The sequence below is a fragment of the Hypomesus nipponensis genome, chromosome 1, assembly GCF_054491055.1.
Source record: "Hypomesus nipponensis isolate SF chromosome 1, ASM5449105v1, whole genome shotgun sequence".
Classification (NCBI taxonomy): Eukaryota; Metazoa; Chordata; class Actinopteri; order Osmeriformes; family Osmeridae; genus Hypomesus; species Hypomesus nipponensis.
The window spans coordinates 5,075,001-5,090,852 of record NC_140361.1 but is presented as its reverse complement, the minus strand read 5'-3'; the positions used below and the strand labels follow the sequence as shown (position 1 = coordinate 5,090,852).

The 15,852-nt window shown below is 48.1% G+C and overlaps 1 protein-coding gene across 1 annotated transcript in view; it reads right to left on the bottom strand.

Annotated features, from left to right (window-relative positions):
* Positions 1-15,852, bottom strand: part of slit3 (slit homolog 3 (Drosophila)) — a 130,920-nt gene that overhangs the window by 25,473 nt on the left and 89,595 nt on the right. The window contains exons 8-18 of the mRNA XM_084706883.1: positions 13,095-13,258; positions 11,953-12,097; positions 9,213-9,284; positions 8,916-8,987; positions 8,618-8,689; positions 6,868-7,011; positions 6,394-6,557; positions 4,827-4,977; positions 3,600-3,674; positions 2,212-2,355; positions 548-691 (exon numbers count right to left, since the gene is read on the bottom strand). Of these exons, the coding sequence (XP_084563009.1) occupies positions 548-691; positions 2,212-2,355; positions 3,600-3,674; positions 4,827-4,977; positions 6,394-6,557; positions 6,868-7,011; positions 8,618-8,689; positions 8,916-8,987; positions 9,213-9,284; positions 11,953-12,097; positions 13,095-13,258 (1,347 nt within the window). The remainder of the gene's footprint in view (positions 1-547; positions 692-2,211; positions 2,356-3,599; positions 3,675-4,826; positions 4,978-6,393; positions 6,558-6,867; positions 7,012-8,617; positions 8,690-8,915; positions 8,988-9,212; positions 9,285-11,952; positions 12,098-13,094; positions 13,259-15,852) is intronic.

Sequence of the window (15,852 nt, the reverse complement as noted above, 5' to 3'; positions counted from 1 at the left end):
AGATTTCGACAGTCCTTTTCCCCCTGCTGTTGTTCATTTTTGAGGAAGATAAAGAAGGAAATGTTGTGAAGGCTCCAGGAGGAGGGTGAGCAGAGAAAAACATGGTTTGATAACAGGCATCCTGAGACACTAAAGAAACCAAACTAGCCTGTGATTACTGAGATCATCTGATAGCAACAGCCCAGAGCCACTGAAAAGACCAGCCAACAGGAATGGAAAACTACAGTATGGACGTGTTGAAGTACCGCTACGGGGAGAGAGGATATATATATATATATATATATATATATATATATATATATATATATATATATATATATATATATATATAAAGAGAGAGACAGAGAGAGAGAGAGAGACAGACGGGGAGAGAGAGAGAGAGAGAGAGAGAGCGAGAGAGAGCGAGAGAGAGAGAGAGAGAGAGAGAGAGACAGACAGACAGACAGACAGACAGACAGACAGACAGACAGACAGACAGACAGACAGAGAGAGAGAGAGAGAGAGAGAGAGAGAGAGAGAGAGAGAGAGTGAGAGGGGGTATACTCACATGGTGGAGAGAGAGTGCAGAGTGGAGAAGGCACCAGGTGCGATGGTGGTGATACGGTTGTCGTACAGGGACAGCAGGCGGACAGAACTCAGACCAGTGAAGGTGGTGTTGTCCACACAGCCAACCTGGTTACTCCTGAGCATCCTGTTCACACACACACACACACACAAGAGAGTAAGAGTGGTTGATTTAAATGATCATAAAGAAGAAGCAGGAAGCCACGCCCATCTGTTTTGCAACAACAAAAAACATCTGATAGTGCTACTTGATAATCCCTGCATGAGTGGTTTTACAGTCGTGTTGGGTTAAGCTGAGACAGACAGTTGTTAGGGTGATAGTACATTAGTCAGAGACTAGTCAGAGACTACAGCTGAGATAGGTGCTGAACGTGTCTCTCTCCCTGGGCCACAGCTGTGCACTAGGACCCCCCCACCACACTCCCGACCCCCCAGCCCAGGACACGTCTGTGCTGGGCAAGAACAGCTCTGTGCTGGCCGGAACATCCAACGTCAGTGGAAGTGTCCTGGTTCTAGTTTAGCAGAGGGAGTTTGTGTGGACAGGAGGGGTGGAGGCCAGGAGGGGTGGAGGCCAGGAGGGGTGGAGGCCAGGAGGGGTGGAGCCCAGGAGGGGTTGGGTCGATGGAGGGGTTGGGTCGATGGAGGGAGAGCAAGGACGAGAGGGGGCGGTGGCTCGTTGTGCCTGCCTGCTTCCATTAGTGGTTTGGCTTAGTGAGAGGTGAGGTATGTGTGTGTGTGTGTGTGTAATAGAGGCAGAGAGAGAGAAAAAGAGAGAGACAGAGAGAGAGAGAAAGAGAGATAGCAGGCCCTGGGCAGCATCCTGTGTCAGCTAAATCTTTTTTAAACTGTATGCGTGTGTGTTTGTGTGTGTGTGTTTGTGGTGGGGGGGGGGGGCATCTAGAAGGGTGGCATGCAATGTTTGACCTCAGAGAAAGAACAAGGGGTGAAGAGAGGACAGGAAGGACGAGGGGAAGTGAGATGCTGGCAGGCTGAGGAGGAGGTTGATGGGAGAGGGAGAGCTCATGGTTCAACAGGTCTCAGGGACAAATCAAGTTCCCCAAAGCCATAGCAAAAATAAATAATTCATAACAATAAGCTTGGCTGCATGGAGAGAGAGACCAGAAGGTCCTTAGAGAGATACAAACCAGAAGCTCAGTGTGATGAGGCTATGAGAGCAGCAGATGCAGAATTAGGCTCCCAGAAGACAGGGTTGTGGGGTGGGGTAACTCAATCACCCTGACTGCTCCTGGGCTTAAAGAGCCACTAAACTCAATACTGCACTGCCATGATTTTATTCATTAAGCCCCTTCCGGTTCATCATCCTATTTTGCTAATTATGGGCCAGGCGGGTCCCTTAGAAACCTTCTTCCATCTATCTATCAGCATCTATCATCTTTCCATCAGGCACAGAGCAGAGGGGATAGATTATATAGATAAAAAACGAAATATGGCTTATGTTTTGTGAAAACAAAAGTAATGAAATTCAAATGTGTGATAACGTTAAGGTCGTATTGGGAATTTGGACTCCTACTATCAACTGAAACGTGTTTGTCATTCTGCTTTTTCAAACATCCAACAGACTTTCGGTTAAACGTCTAACGTCATTAGCGTAGATGCTAGCGATGCCAAGATGGCCGCTGTACTCACAGGGTCTTGAGTCCGGTCAGTCCCTTGAACATGCGTCCTTGGATACCCTGTAGCTTGTTTCCCGTCAGGAGCAGCTCCAAGACGCCCCCCGCCCCGTCAAACGCACCCTCGCGGATGTCCCGCAGCTTGTTGTTACTAAGGTTACTGTGAGGGAGGTGGAGGGTAAAGAGAAGAGACATGATTAAACTGGCGCAATAACAGGGACCCTCGCACATGCACGGTGCGTGTTCACACTTCAGTCCGTGCTGCACATCTTGATTGTTATCTGTTCTTCGATGAGGGGGGGGTACGTGTGTCCTTATTTATAATCTCTCTGGGGATGCTAGATACCAAGCAATTTCCTGCAAGATAAATCATCCGTCCCACTATCTTGTCCACAATTTGCGGGGAGTGGGTGGTGTGTGTATATCACTGGGTGGTAAATCTCCTCCAACTCTGCGCTCTCCTGCTTGATGGAGTGTACACCTCCTCCACTTTCTTGTCCTCCTCTCTTCCCCTGTCCTCCTCTCTTCCCCTCTCCTCCTCTCTTCCCCTGTCCTCCTCTCTTTCTCTCGTCCTCCTCTCTTCCCCTGTCCTCCTCTCTTTCTCTCGTCCTCCTCTCTTCCCCTGTCCTCCTCTCTTCCCCTGTCCTCCTCTCTTCCCCTGTCCTCCTCTCTTCCCCTGTCCTCCTCTCTTCCCCTGTCCTCCTCTCTTCCCCTGTCCTCCTCTCTTCCCCTGTCCTCCTCTCTTCCCCTGTCCTCCTCTCTTCCCCTGTCCTCCTCTCTTCCCCTGTCCTCCTCTCTTCCCCTGTCCTCCTCTCTTCCCCTGTCCTCCTCTCTTCCCCTGTCCTCCTCTCTTTCCCTGTCCTCCTCTCTTCCCCTGTCCTCCTCTCTTCCCCTGTCCTCCTCTCTTTCTCTCGTCCTCCTCTCTTCCCCTGTCCTCCTCTCTTTCTCTCGTCCTCCTCTCTTCCCCTGTCCTCCTCTCTTTCCCTGTCCTCCTCTCTTCCCCTGTCCTCCTCTCTTCCCCTGTCCTCCTCTCTTCCCCTGTCCTCCTCTCTTCCCCTGTCCTCCTCTCTTCCCCTGTCCTCCTCTCTTCCCCTGTCCTCCTCTCTTCCCCTGTCCTCCTCTCTTCCCCTGTCCTCCTCTCTTCCCCTGTCCTCCTCTCTTCCCCTGTCCTCCTCTCTTCCCCTGTCCTCCCTCTCATTCGTCCTGTGCCGGTCACCTTTCCTCTCTGCTGTCATCTCACTTCCAAAGCTTTTCAAAGCTCTGTGCATGGGATTCTTAACTTAAAAATACTTTGTCATTCAGTCAGATTCCATAATTACTGTATAGCAAAAAAAAGGTGTGCGTGTTTGTTTGTGCGTGGACAGCATGCACTGTGTATGGGTTTGAAAGGCGATATAGTCGTACATCTTCTTCAGGTTGGGCAGCTTTTTAAACATCCCCGCGGCCTCCAGGGAGATGATCTCATTATCGTTCAGGCGCCTGAGGAAACCCAGAGGAAGAAGATGAATGGTTAACAGCTCCTCACTAGCCAAACGAGAGTGCAATGCAAAAAGACTACCTGCTCAATTTTGTGGACTTAAAAAAGACGAAAAAAGAAAGCAAGACCCAGAGTTAGTGTTGGATGGTACGGGGAAATTGTATTTGAATTTGATACTAAAAGCACTTAGCTGTTGGCTGAGTGTGTGTGTGTGTGTGTGACCACCCCCACCCCCAGGCTATTGGTGCATAGAGTAGCATATTCCGTAATCGCTCTGCTCATCTCTTGTTAAGCACTACATGGGTGCTCTAATGATCGTCTATTTAATAAAGGGGGGGGGGCGGGGATACATCATAGCACAGAACGAGAGATAAGCAGAGTTTCCTTGCTGTTAGTGAGAGGGCCATGGTGAGGGAGTTAGGCTGTGTGGGGAGAGCTATGACAGCCTCCTCAACAACAACCTTCTCCTGGTTTCTCCCAAAACACAAAAGGCATGCCTGGGGAAATGTGCTTTCTTCTACTCTGCTCTACCAAACCGTGTCTACTTGAGAAGCTGTCTGGGGGCAGTGTCAGCACCCAGGTGACAGAGCGGAGCAGACCCGGACTGCAGGGCTGCAGACCCTGAGTGAACTGCTGGACCTGAGGGGTGGGCATGGGAGATGGGGATCGGGGAAAGAGAGAGGGAGAGGGGGAGAAGGAGAGGCGGTGACAGACAAAGCAAGACCGTGTGCGTCTGAAAGAGATTGAGGTTGAGAGAGCCTTCTAGCCATCCAGGAATGACAATATTTGGCTAGCTCGACGCCAACGACCCAGAGATCGGTGCTATAAGTAAGCTAGGGCAGGGAGCAACTAAGAAGATGGGCTGGTGGGGGGGAGGGGGTGTGTGTGTGTGAAAGTGACTGAGTATGCGCTTGGGGATATCAGCACCACCGGAACAGTTAGTGAGCAGGGACAATGATGTGAGCAGAGGGAGAAGTGACACTCATGCTAACATGGTGTTAGGTTCCAAAGAAACACGATCCTGCAGAGGAACCGCAGATTAGGGCACTGGGAACGCTCGGAGGGGTGAGATCACAGAGACGAGGGACGTCAGGGGACCCTGATATTGCCTGCTGATGTCAATTTGCCGTTGCTGTGAGTTTGCGGCCTCTTACAGGTCGGTGGTGTGTTCGGGCAGGTTGGTGGGGACGCGCGTCAGTTTGAGGTTGGAGCAGTCGACCACTGTGCCCTCACAGCGGCAGCGTTCAGGACACACCAGGTCCTGGAAGCAGTCTCCGCTCAGACGGCTGCGGTAGTCCTCCGTACCTGCGGGGGGCAGCAGAGGGAGAGACGGCGTGAGAGACAAGATGGATCCAATGATTTGATCTTGTATTTGATTTTTTAGATTAGATAGATTGGTAGAATGGTATAATTCATTGTACAATAGTCATCCCATACAATAGAAATCGCATACAATCTCTTTTACTTTTAACATACCGGTCCTGTAAATACTTAATATAATATCATGGACACAGAGGTCCACAAAACCTTGCTGAAGAAAAAGAAAAGGTCATTTGAAAGTCAGATCAGATTCTTTTTTGTAAGGTATTCTTTGGCATTTTCTGCTTTATTTATTTCCATTTCGACAATTGGAAAGAGACAAGAGAAGGTACATGGTCCAGAGGGAGCGCCCCAGCACTGAGCTCAGTTTGTCAAAGAAGGATGGCAGGTACTATATGCTTTGACTGAGTCATAGTGATGATTCTCTTTTTTTTTTTATCCCCGCATGAAATCCACAGCCCAGTGTCCCGTTGATGACTCCCTCTGACGTGTTCTCAGGTGCTTGGGAAACTGCGACGACAACTGACAGCTACGCGACAGGAAGGAAGCAGACGACGCTGGAGAAGGACTGGAGAAAGTCCCTAACAAACACAGGAAGCAGAACAGGAAGGCAGGGCGGGGCTTTAGCGGTGGGTCCTCTCTCTTCCCCTCTTCCTCCTCCTCCTCCTCCTCCTCCTCCTTCCTCCGCAGCAGAAACAAAAGGAAGGATCCGGAAAGCAGTGTAGGAGGGCCGGGTCAGTTGGAGAGTGTTGCCATGCTACACTGCGTGCGGGCATGAGGGCAGGTGGGCGTGTCCAACGGTCCCTGGCGCTTGACAGAACCATGTGAGGCAAGTGTAGGCGGCAGCCACATGGTTAGATCAAGCACAAGAGACAGCTGTACCAAAAGGGGGAGGGGGGGGGGCAGAGGAGAAAGAGGAGGGCTTGGGGGGGGGGGGCGGAGAAGGGGCAAGGGGGGAGGGAGCAGAGCCCAAACAGGAAGAGGTGGGACCAGATGAGGAAGACAGGGTCGTGGGCAGGGGGGCCCACAGAGGGAGAGGGGGCCCAAAACTGTAGGAGGTCGGAGGAGAGGGGCAGCCAGGACAGAGCAGCCGATGAGATTAGGAAAACAGGCTACACTCCAACCATTCCTCAGAAGCAGTAGTGTGTGTATGTGTGTGTGTGTGAGGTAGTTCATTAGTGCCCACGTAAACAGGGAGTCTCCACTCGCCCACCACAGCCCCACCCTCAGAGCGGGGGAAAGGGTTTGGCTCGTGTCTCGTGGCGCCCCGCCCGACCCATCTGCAGTGGACCTCAGGCCTGGCCGGGTGGCTAGCTAGCTCCACACGGGGACAGAGGCCTTGGGGGAGCGCATGGGCTAAACCCCGCTACGCTGACGGAAGCAGAGGCCTGCTGAGTGTACCTGTGCAGCGGAACTTCTTGGCCTTGACCTGGCTAATGCGCTTGTTGGCGAGGCGTCGGGGGTGGCTGCAGCGGGCCCCGCTCGTCTCGATGGGGTTGTCAAACAGGTAGTCAGCCAGCCACTTAAGATGACAGTCACACATGAACGGGTTCTGGGCCAAGTGTCTAGAAGAGAGGGATGAGGAGAGAGGGACAGGGGAGTGTGTGTGTGTATGTGTGTGTGTGTGTGTGTGTGTGTGTGTGTGTGTGTGTGTGTGTGTGTGTGTGGCGGGGGGGGTAATCCATTAGTTGAGACAATTTCTCATATATTTGCTATGCTGTATTTATGCTTGAGGTCAAACGACATTTTGTAATAATTCAATTACAACATTTATCTAGTCTAGACTACATCTATTCTTAGAAAAGATAGTATCAACCAAACTATAATGGCTTATGTGAGGACAAACTATTTGTGTGTGTGTGTGTAGCTACTCACAGAGTCTTGACAGCGCGTAGCGGTGCGAAGAGGCCTTTGCTGATGGTCTGGAGCTTGTTGTCATAAAGAGACAGCAGATTGAGGTTCTGAAGATCCTGGAAGGTGTTCACTCTCAAACAGTTGATCTTGTTAGCGTTAAGTAGCCTTGCAGAGAAAAACAAAATGACACGAGTTGGGCGGGAGTTCAAATTAGAACAAACAACGTAACAACAAACGTAAGATATTTACTTTTTAGATTAAACTATCGACAAACACCTTTCAAACTGCACTAATGTCAAGTAGTTTAGGAGTGACATGGGAATTTGACACTATCTAGCACTACAGAGAAGCAATGGCGCCGAACGGGCTTGGTAATGCCAGGTTCCACCATGCGCTACAGCACCGGGTGATAAAGTCAGCAGTGGGTCACGGCTCAATGTGTCTCGGAGGTCAGAGCGGGGGACAAAGCAGTGATATGTGACTGAAGCAGAACCCTATCAGGCTCACAAAGACCATAACCTCCGTCAAGGAAAGCCCTGCTCCCTCACCTTCTCCTCCTCCTCCTCCTCCACCTCCCCTCACACCTGGAAGAGCTCACTCAGCCCAAGGACGTGTCGGGCCTCGCGGTCATAATAATATGAGGCCGTAAACGTCTTTTTATTTTATTTTATTTTTCACTTTAACCGACAGAGCGAAAAAAGCCGTTACATCCGTTGACGGGTTTTATGTCTTGTTTTAGTGGAACCACCAGAGGAAGGCAGGTCGAGGAGACCAACAGGGAGGACGACGGCGACAAACGGAGATGGAGCGTGGGTGAGTTTCAGACAGGACGAAGGATAGAGGGAGGTGGGATACACAGAGGGCATGTGATCTGCAGCACCCACCCTCCACACACACCCTCCACACACACCATCATATTGGTTTAATTCATTTACAAGGTGAAGCTCTGTCTCCAATCCTGGCGGTGTGATTTGTGAATCTGAGTGCCTCTCTGTGTATCTAGGGAGGCACAGATAGATCCCTTTTTAGATAATACAAAGTTCTTGATGTGACACATCGATATGGTGCTGTGGGGCCAAAACATCAATACTATCTTGCATCAATTTTACCCCACCTCTACACACACAAAAATCCTGCACAAACATTACGACTTAAAGCCTGACGTTTTTGCTTAATGAGACTATTAAGTATGGCAATAACATTTGAGTTATTTAGATGTCCACATTTTGCCAACTTGGGGTGGAAGCAATGTCTTTGTAACTAGAGCCAATTGAAATACTAATGATGTTGTATGTGCCAGGCAGTGTAAGTAGTAAAAGAAGAAATGTTTATTTCTTTCTTGTTTGCTTGCTTTCTTTTTTCTCAGTATTTCTGTTGACCCAAATAGCTCATTTATACATATCTTAAAAAGGTTCTGAAGCAGGATACACTTACGTTCTCTCTCTCTCTCTCTCTCTCTCCCTCTCTCTCCCTCTCTCCCTCCCTCCCTCCCTCCCTCTCTCCCTCTCTCCCTCTCTCCCTCTCTCCCTCCCTCGCTCCCTCGCTCCCTCGCTCCCTCGCTCCCTCGCTCCCTCCCTCCCTCCCTCCCTCCCTCCCTCCCTCCCTCCCTCCCTCCCTCCCTCCCTCCCTCCCTCCCTCCCTCCCTCCCTCCCTCTGTCTCTCTCTCTCTGTCTCTCTCTCTCTCTTTTTTTCTCTCTCTCTCTCGCCCACACACACACACACACACACACACACACACACACACAAGGACAGCATTATATTGAAGACTTACAGGAGCTGCAGAGATGAAAGGCCATCAAACAGTCCTTTAGGAATCTCGGCTATCTTGTTTCCATAGAGCACTCTAAACACCCAGACAAAAGATCACTTGGTTAGTTAATCATCTCACAAGGATTTACATTATGTATCACATCACTTCTCTGTGTTAGTATCCGACAGTTCGGTTGATCAAAAGATAGACTGTCACACACACAAACACACCGAGCATTTCCCTCCACACACAGGCCCTGTTCTACAGTCTAGACATGCACATGTGTGTGTGTGTGTGTGCGGGGATGTGGTGTCCTTACAGGGAGGTGAGGGAGCGCAGGCCGCTGAAGGCATCTGCAGCGATATCTGAGATCTGATTCTTGCTCAAGTCACTGGGAGAGAGGAGGAGATGGGGTAAATGGGGGGGGGGGTAAAGGTTCAAAGGCATGAATAAAGACATTATGATGAAGAGAAATGAAGACAACATGAGAAAATCATTGTCACAGCCCTTCAGTCTATAATTCTAAAGCAGGGCACCGTTCCATTTTCCATTTTCCTATTTCGAACAACAACAACAACAACCAAACAGATTCCAATGTTCTGCTGTGCAGACTCACATCCTCTTGAGCTTCTTGTAGGAGGAGAAGGCCCCGGCAGGCACGCTCCTGATGAGGTTCTGCTCCAGGCGGCTGAGGAGGGAAGAGACAGGGGGGAGACAGGGGGGAGACAGGGAGGAGACAGGGGGAGACAAGGGGGAGACAGGGGGGAGACAGCTGGTCACAGAGCAGGCGGGGCTGGGAGGAAGGGTGTGTGTGTGTGCGCGTGTGTGTGTGTGTGTGTGTGTGTGCATCCCCCCCTCTCTCCCCGGCCCAACGGGTGACACTCGGCAGTGAGATAAAGATATCTGCAGTGTGGAGGGGAGGGCTGGAGGGGCGGGGGGGTAGAGAGAGAGATAGAGAGATAGAGAGAGAGGGGGAGTGCTGGGGAGGGTTTGGGTAGGGACTGTCGAGGAAAGCCAGAGTGGACAGCGACGTTGACGTGGCAACGACTTGCCCTGCAACACCACGCCCAGGTATATCCGTCACCCTGAGTGACGGCCAGCTTCAAGCATATTGTCCCCGCCACCTGCACGCGCCATTTCCTCCTCCATCGGTCTCTCTCCCCCCTACCCTCTCCCTTCTCTATCGGCTACGTCCTCTCCCTTTCCCCACATGTATTATCCCCTCTCTCCTCCCCAGTCTCCTCTCTGCCACGCCCCTACCCTTCTCCATACATCACAGTCAGAATCCATACGGCTCTCTTACTCCCTCCCTTCCATCCATCCAGTTAGCCTTGGTCTCATGAATCATCAACCGCAAAGAGGTTCATGGACACCGAACTACCTATGACCCTGTTCCAATTCCACCCACAGCCACACACTACATGTTATTGTACCCCATGGCTCCATAGCCATTGGTTTCAAGGCTGGAGTAGCAGACAACCAATTCCAAAGAATGCCTATTTCTAGGTACTGAAGGATCCCTCTGCAGATTGGAGCTAGAGACTGCCTTGGGCATTCCGCTCTGTGTGAGCTGATGTTAATTCTAACCTAGATTCTTCACAACCATTTGAAGAGAGAGAGAGATTGAGTGACAGTTAAAGAAGAAATACCTTGAAAACTGGAAACATGTCATTGTCAAAAGAAGCTCTAACGCTTCTTGGGCCTGTGTAGACACCGTGGCTACGTGGCTTGTTCCTGGCCTGTTCATGCCAGTGATTAAAGGGTTTCATTCTGGTGTGGGAAATCAACCTGTTCTGGTTCATGAAAAAACCTCATTCAACACAAAGCACTAACAATATGACAAATAAGACATACAAACAGTTTAACATTAGGTGGGAACCTCAGAAAACACAGAGAACATAACATGTTTTAGCGTCTTTCATGTGCTTCTCTTTGGTCACCAAATGTCTGGGTGAAAGATATCAAACTCATAAGATATCATTTGTGTGCATAAGCTTTTGATCCATGCATAAGCTTTTGAATGCCAAAACAGATTCAAAATCTACTGATATTCAAGGATATTCATCTGTGGATTTACCATAGAAGAATTAGTTAAGCTATAAATCTTCTGGAGTTCAAAAGATAAGAAATGTAAATTAAGTAAGCCTCAGAGTAACTGTAATGTAATCTATTTTTACCACATTGACAGATAGCGTGTTGTGTGACACAGCGTTACTGTTTTATTGATCGTTTATCAAGGTATAACTTCTAATTACATTTGATTTGTCAGCCATTGTTGATTTGTCATTAGAGTGAAAGCAACATCGAGATGTAAATAGAAAATTGAAAGGGAGAGAGACAGTAAGTGACAGTGTGAGATCTACAGAGAGAGAACAGGGAAGAACAGATATCTCCCATACATCATTTCATTAGTGAGTATTGTTTCTGGCTCTAGAAGCCCTGTGGTAACATATCTTTTCTCGGCGTAGCCATTTGTTATGCAAAGGTCGCCAAGTAGTTGGATAGAACCAGTACAAATCCGTGCAATTACCCACCTGTCCTTTCCCACAAACAAGAGCACCAATCAATATTTACTGTATATCAAACCCCCTGGCTGAAGGGTGTGTGTGTGTGTGGTAACACAGGGGGGAAATTAAATTAGCCTGAGGCATTGGGTGCACATACTTTCTGTGTGTCTGTCTAACTTTGTGTTTGTGTGTGTGAATCTACAGTATGTCCACAAGAGGCTGTGAGAGCGGGAGTACATTAGAGGTAGGCTGGGCTAGCCTTCTTGACATGGTGGTTTTAACTTCTTTTTAATGAAAATGTAGAGTAAAAATAAATAAAAACTCAGCGCTTCAGTTTGCATGAACTGCATCTGGCCCGGGACATAACAAAACGGAAAGCCTGTCGGGTTCAGGTTGGGCTCGGTCAAACTGTGTTTCAGTCCAGCATATGAATAGCACCTGACTAGCGGTAGCAGTATTAGCTTGTTAGCTTCCCAGCTAATGGGTTTTTCAAGAGCAGAGACACGGGAATGGCAGCTACACACTAAAGAAACAGTATACAGTACAGAGTGTCAATACGTGCTTTCTGTATGTCACCAGCTAGGTAAGCAGTGTTTCAACTGCAATATTTTTCAGCCCTGACTTCTTTCAACCTGCCATGTTCTTAGACCCTTGTGTACAAATCTTGAGAGATCTCAAAAGATGTGAGAAATCTTGAAGGAGAAGTTAGAGGCTAAATACAATTCTTATCAATCATAATCTTGAAGGAGAAGTTAGAGGCTAAATACAATTCTTATCCATCATACTCTGAGGAGAATAACAGTCAAGTGTGGAACCTGTTTGTCTAGGACAGGTGAAGAGAGCACTCACATCTCTACGATGCCCTCTGGCAGGTTGGCAGGGATCTCGGTCAGACCTTTGCGACGACAGTCCACAATGTTGTTGTTGCACGTGCAGGTGGGGGGGCATACGGACGCCTGGGGGACACAGGAATGAGGCTCTGCCTGGGCCGGGCCTGAGAGGAGGAACGTGGTGGTGGAGAGGGAGAGGGAGATGCGGACAGAGAGACATAGAGGTAGTGTTAAAGTACCAAACAAGAAAGATTGATTGACAGGGGATTGAAATGGAAGGGGGTAAAACGAGGCAGAGAGGTAGTTAGAGGAAGAGAGAGGAGCGAGTTTATGCACACAATATAAATGTAATGAAAAGATTAAACCGCCATGATGCACTGTCGAGTCAGCTTAATAAAGACCTTTGTAAAGGCAGCATCATTCACACTAAGACATTCACAAAAGGCAGGGTGTGAGTCGCTGACATAAAAAAAAACAGTGTGTTTATCAGTGCTAGTAATAAAGCAGGGTTAATCACCAACACAGTGAAATTCTTTTTGCAGCTTTACTGTTTTTATTAGCTGCTTAGTTCATTAAGACTGGAGCTCTAATGCAGAAAGCGATACACAAGACAACCCTAGGAAGATGCATCAGCTGATTAATGTGTCGAAGGAGGAGGAGGAAGTGTGTGTGTGTGTGTGTGTGTGTGTGCGCGCATTTGCAGGTGGCTAATCAACTGACTCAAGCGGCTTTTACCAATTATATCCTGCAGTCAATATTATGAAGGTATCGCGCTGATTCAGAGTGTTCGCTCTCCGCAACAATAAAAGACCCAAGCTTTGGGAGATAACGAGAGCTTGTTTTAATGACTGACTGTACAGGTCATTTACCTGCACGGAGGATTTTGAAGTGTTTTTAAGTGCAAGGGTTAGTGGGCAGAGAGAGGAGAGCATATGTTGCACATCGTTATTGTTATCGTGATCTCTACACGCCGCTCTTAATACATAACATAATATTAGGAGAGAACATTTTATAATTATTTTATAATATTTTACCAAATATTTTCAAGCAGAAAAGATCAGACTAGATGAGACCAGTCCTGTAAAACAAGTCCCTGCGCTCACAGGTGAACGTGTGTGTACCCCTGGAAGTGTGTGTGTTTCTTGTACAGGTGCCATCTACCTGTGCAGGTGAACTCCTTCTTCTGAGCATCAGGAACGTTGATGCCCCTCATGTTGGCGGGAGCCATGCATTGGGTGAAGGGCGCCAAGCCCCGCCTCTGTCGTAGCCAATCGGAGAGCCAGGCCAAGTGGCAGTCGCAGTGCAGGTTGTTAGAGTGCAGACGACTGCAGATAGAAGGACAGAGCGAGAGAGAGAGAGAGAGAGAGAGAGAGAGAGAGAGAGAGAGAGAGATAGAAGAGATTAACGACAACAAAGCTGTATATTTGTTTTACTGTTGTTCCTGGAAAAGAAACAACTTTTGTCTGCTGAAGACGCAGCAAAGACAGAAGGAACGCCTCTGTGTCTCTGCAGACACTGTTGGGGTGGGGGTGGGTCAGGGTCCTTTCTGTAAACCCAATTTGACTGAACCTGCCAGTGAGGCAGTAGAGTGTCAACATTGTGATTATGACAATGTGCCCTTGGGAGAGACGCCTCGCGTGTCCCATCTGAGATGGTCGTGGAAGACGTGACTAATGTGTTGTGTCACCCGCCCACGTAAAAACAAATAAAAACTTGTTCAGCAAACTCGTCTCCTCAAGGTCTTCAATGGTGCGGCCCCTCTCTAGGAGGACACTCAAGACTAGAGACAGAGAGACAAAGACAGAGAGATAGACCGAAAGAGAGTGTGTGAGAGTTAGAGAGAGAGAAAGAGTGACAAAGAGAGAGAGAGAGAGAAGAACAAGTAAAAGAGAGAGGGAGAAAGACTCATGTCAGCAAATCAAAAAGGCATGGTACCCTTTTGAAAAGCTCCCTGAATAAAAGATGGTGTAAATCCTGTTAGGGGACAGAGATTGCTCATCGGGTCTCACAGCGGTGGCCATGGTTTTAATAGAGCTCTTCTCATCATAAATCCACTTTCCAACCCCCCTTCTCCCCTCTTATTCTGGATTAATTACAGACAAGAGGGATTACGGAGATGGAAGGGTAAAACACACACTGTGATGGGAGCATAGGGCTCACACTGCGCCCAGTGTGTGTGTGTGTGTGTATGTGTGTGTGCGATATGAGCTGGATATAGATGTTCTAGTGATGCCCATATAGATGACACTCCTTACCCAGCGTGTGTGGGATTGAGACTCCTAGGGATTTTAGACCACAAAATGGATTTGGGCTGTTACGTCTTCATGTAATAGGCTGTCTGAGTTGAGGAATCAAACCCTATTATGTTGGAACATGCTTGCTGAGATGTACTTCTGTCTAATCTTCTATTATTCCTAAAGAAATGAGAGAAGCTAGTTTTAGACGTCGTCATTGGCAACCAAACTCATCTGTTTGGGTTGTGTTGCTGGAACAGGTGGGGCCCTTTTCCTGTGGCAGCATATGCAGAGGTCACCTTCTCTGTGGTTCCAAGGTATTTTACTGCATAAGTGCTGAGCTGGTAGTTTTAGGTGATTTTACTCGTAAATTGAAAATTTGAGCCGTGAGTATTTGTATGGATTATAATCGGACTCTGTAGAGTAAATCTACATAGATTTATATTATTCAAACTAACAAACCATATCCCCAAATATTTGGCAAATGGCGTGATGGTAAATTATATCAGTGATCACTGACCAATTTTTCCTATTCTTTTTCACTATTTTTCCTTTTTATTATTTCATACATTTTTCTACTAATTAAAAATTCTATTTAAAAAAGGTTGATAGACACAACCATTTAAAATGTTTTAAGGTGCACAATTGTTCAAAGAAATACTTCTCCTAATGCAATTTTCTTTCCTACGCACAACCACAAATTCTTCAGGGAATCCATCCAAGTTTGTAAACACCCTCGAATCCTGAGAGAAGGATCATACGAAGGATTTGATGATTTTAATTAACATTTTTATCTCAGCCTGCTTTTTCTTTGAAAGAAAAAAATTGTTGTCTATCATTTATCAACAGATGACGTCTTTGAATAATGTTAAGTCTACTGAGCCAGTTCAGCTTGACCCATCTTCTGGCAGCATGCTGCTTAACAGATGGCAGAATCATTAACATATGTTCAACTTGACGATTGTCTCATGTGTCACTGCAAGGCTCTTGAGGGCAGACTACATTTACACCTTTTAAAATGAGCCATTTTTTCCAAAAATCTAAATGGGTTCATTGGTAAACATTTCCCATGCAGAGTCCAAGTTTCTCAGAGGTAGGACTCCTCTTGAATCAAATGATTGTGTTAGTGATACGGACACAATCAGAGCAGGACTAGTCTTTGAGCAGCAAGTGTCCCGACACCCATTTCACTGGTCTGGAACACTGAGGGACAGCAGTGTACAGTCATGTCAAGTTTTGTTATGGGCGGCAAATTAAATGCAGAGATCTCGTGGACAGAAAATCCAACTGCGATAAAATAGGGAGGAGTGGATGGGGGTGGGGTGGGGAGGACTGGGAGGGCCCGAGCTTGCGGAGAGATAATTCAACGCTGACCAGGTAACAGGTTGCCCAGCCCACTCAGCAAAACGATCCCTGGACCAGTGAGGACGAGGTGGGAGGGGGCCATGACCAACCCCCCCGGCTCAATCACACACACACAGCAGCAAGCCGTGACTAAGCACGGTGTAATTATCACTATTGATCGTGGTCACATAGAGAATGAGCGTCTCTGCTGTTGTGTGTGATGTCACTGTTCGGACCCACTGAGGTGATTAAGAACGGTGACAAACCCAGTGTTCGCTAAGCATCGCCCGCCACCATGAAGAGATGTATTAGCCTGCATGCTAAAGGCTGGGGGAGTGTGG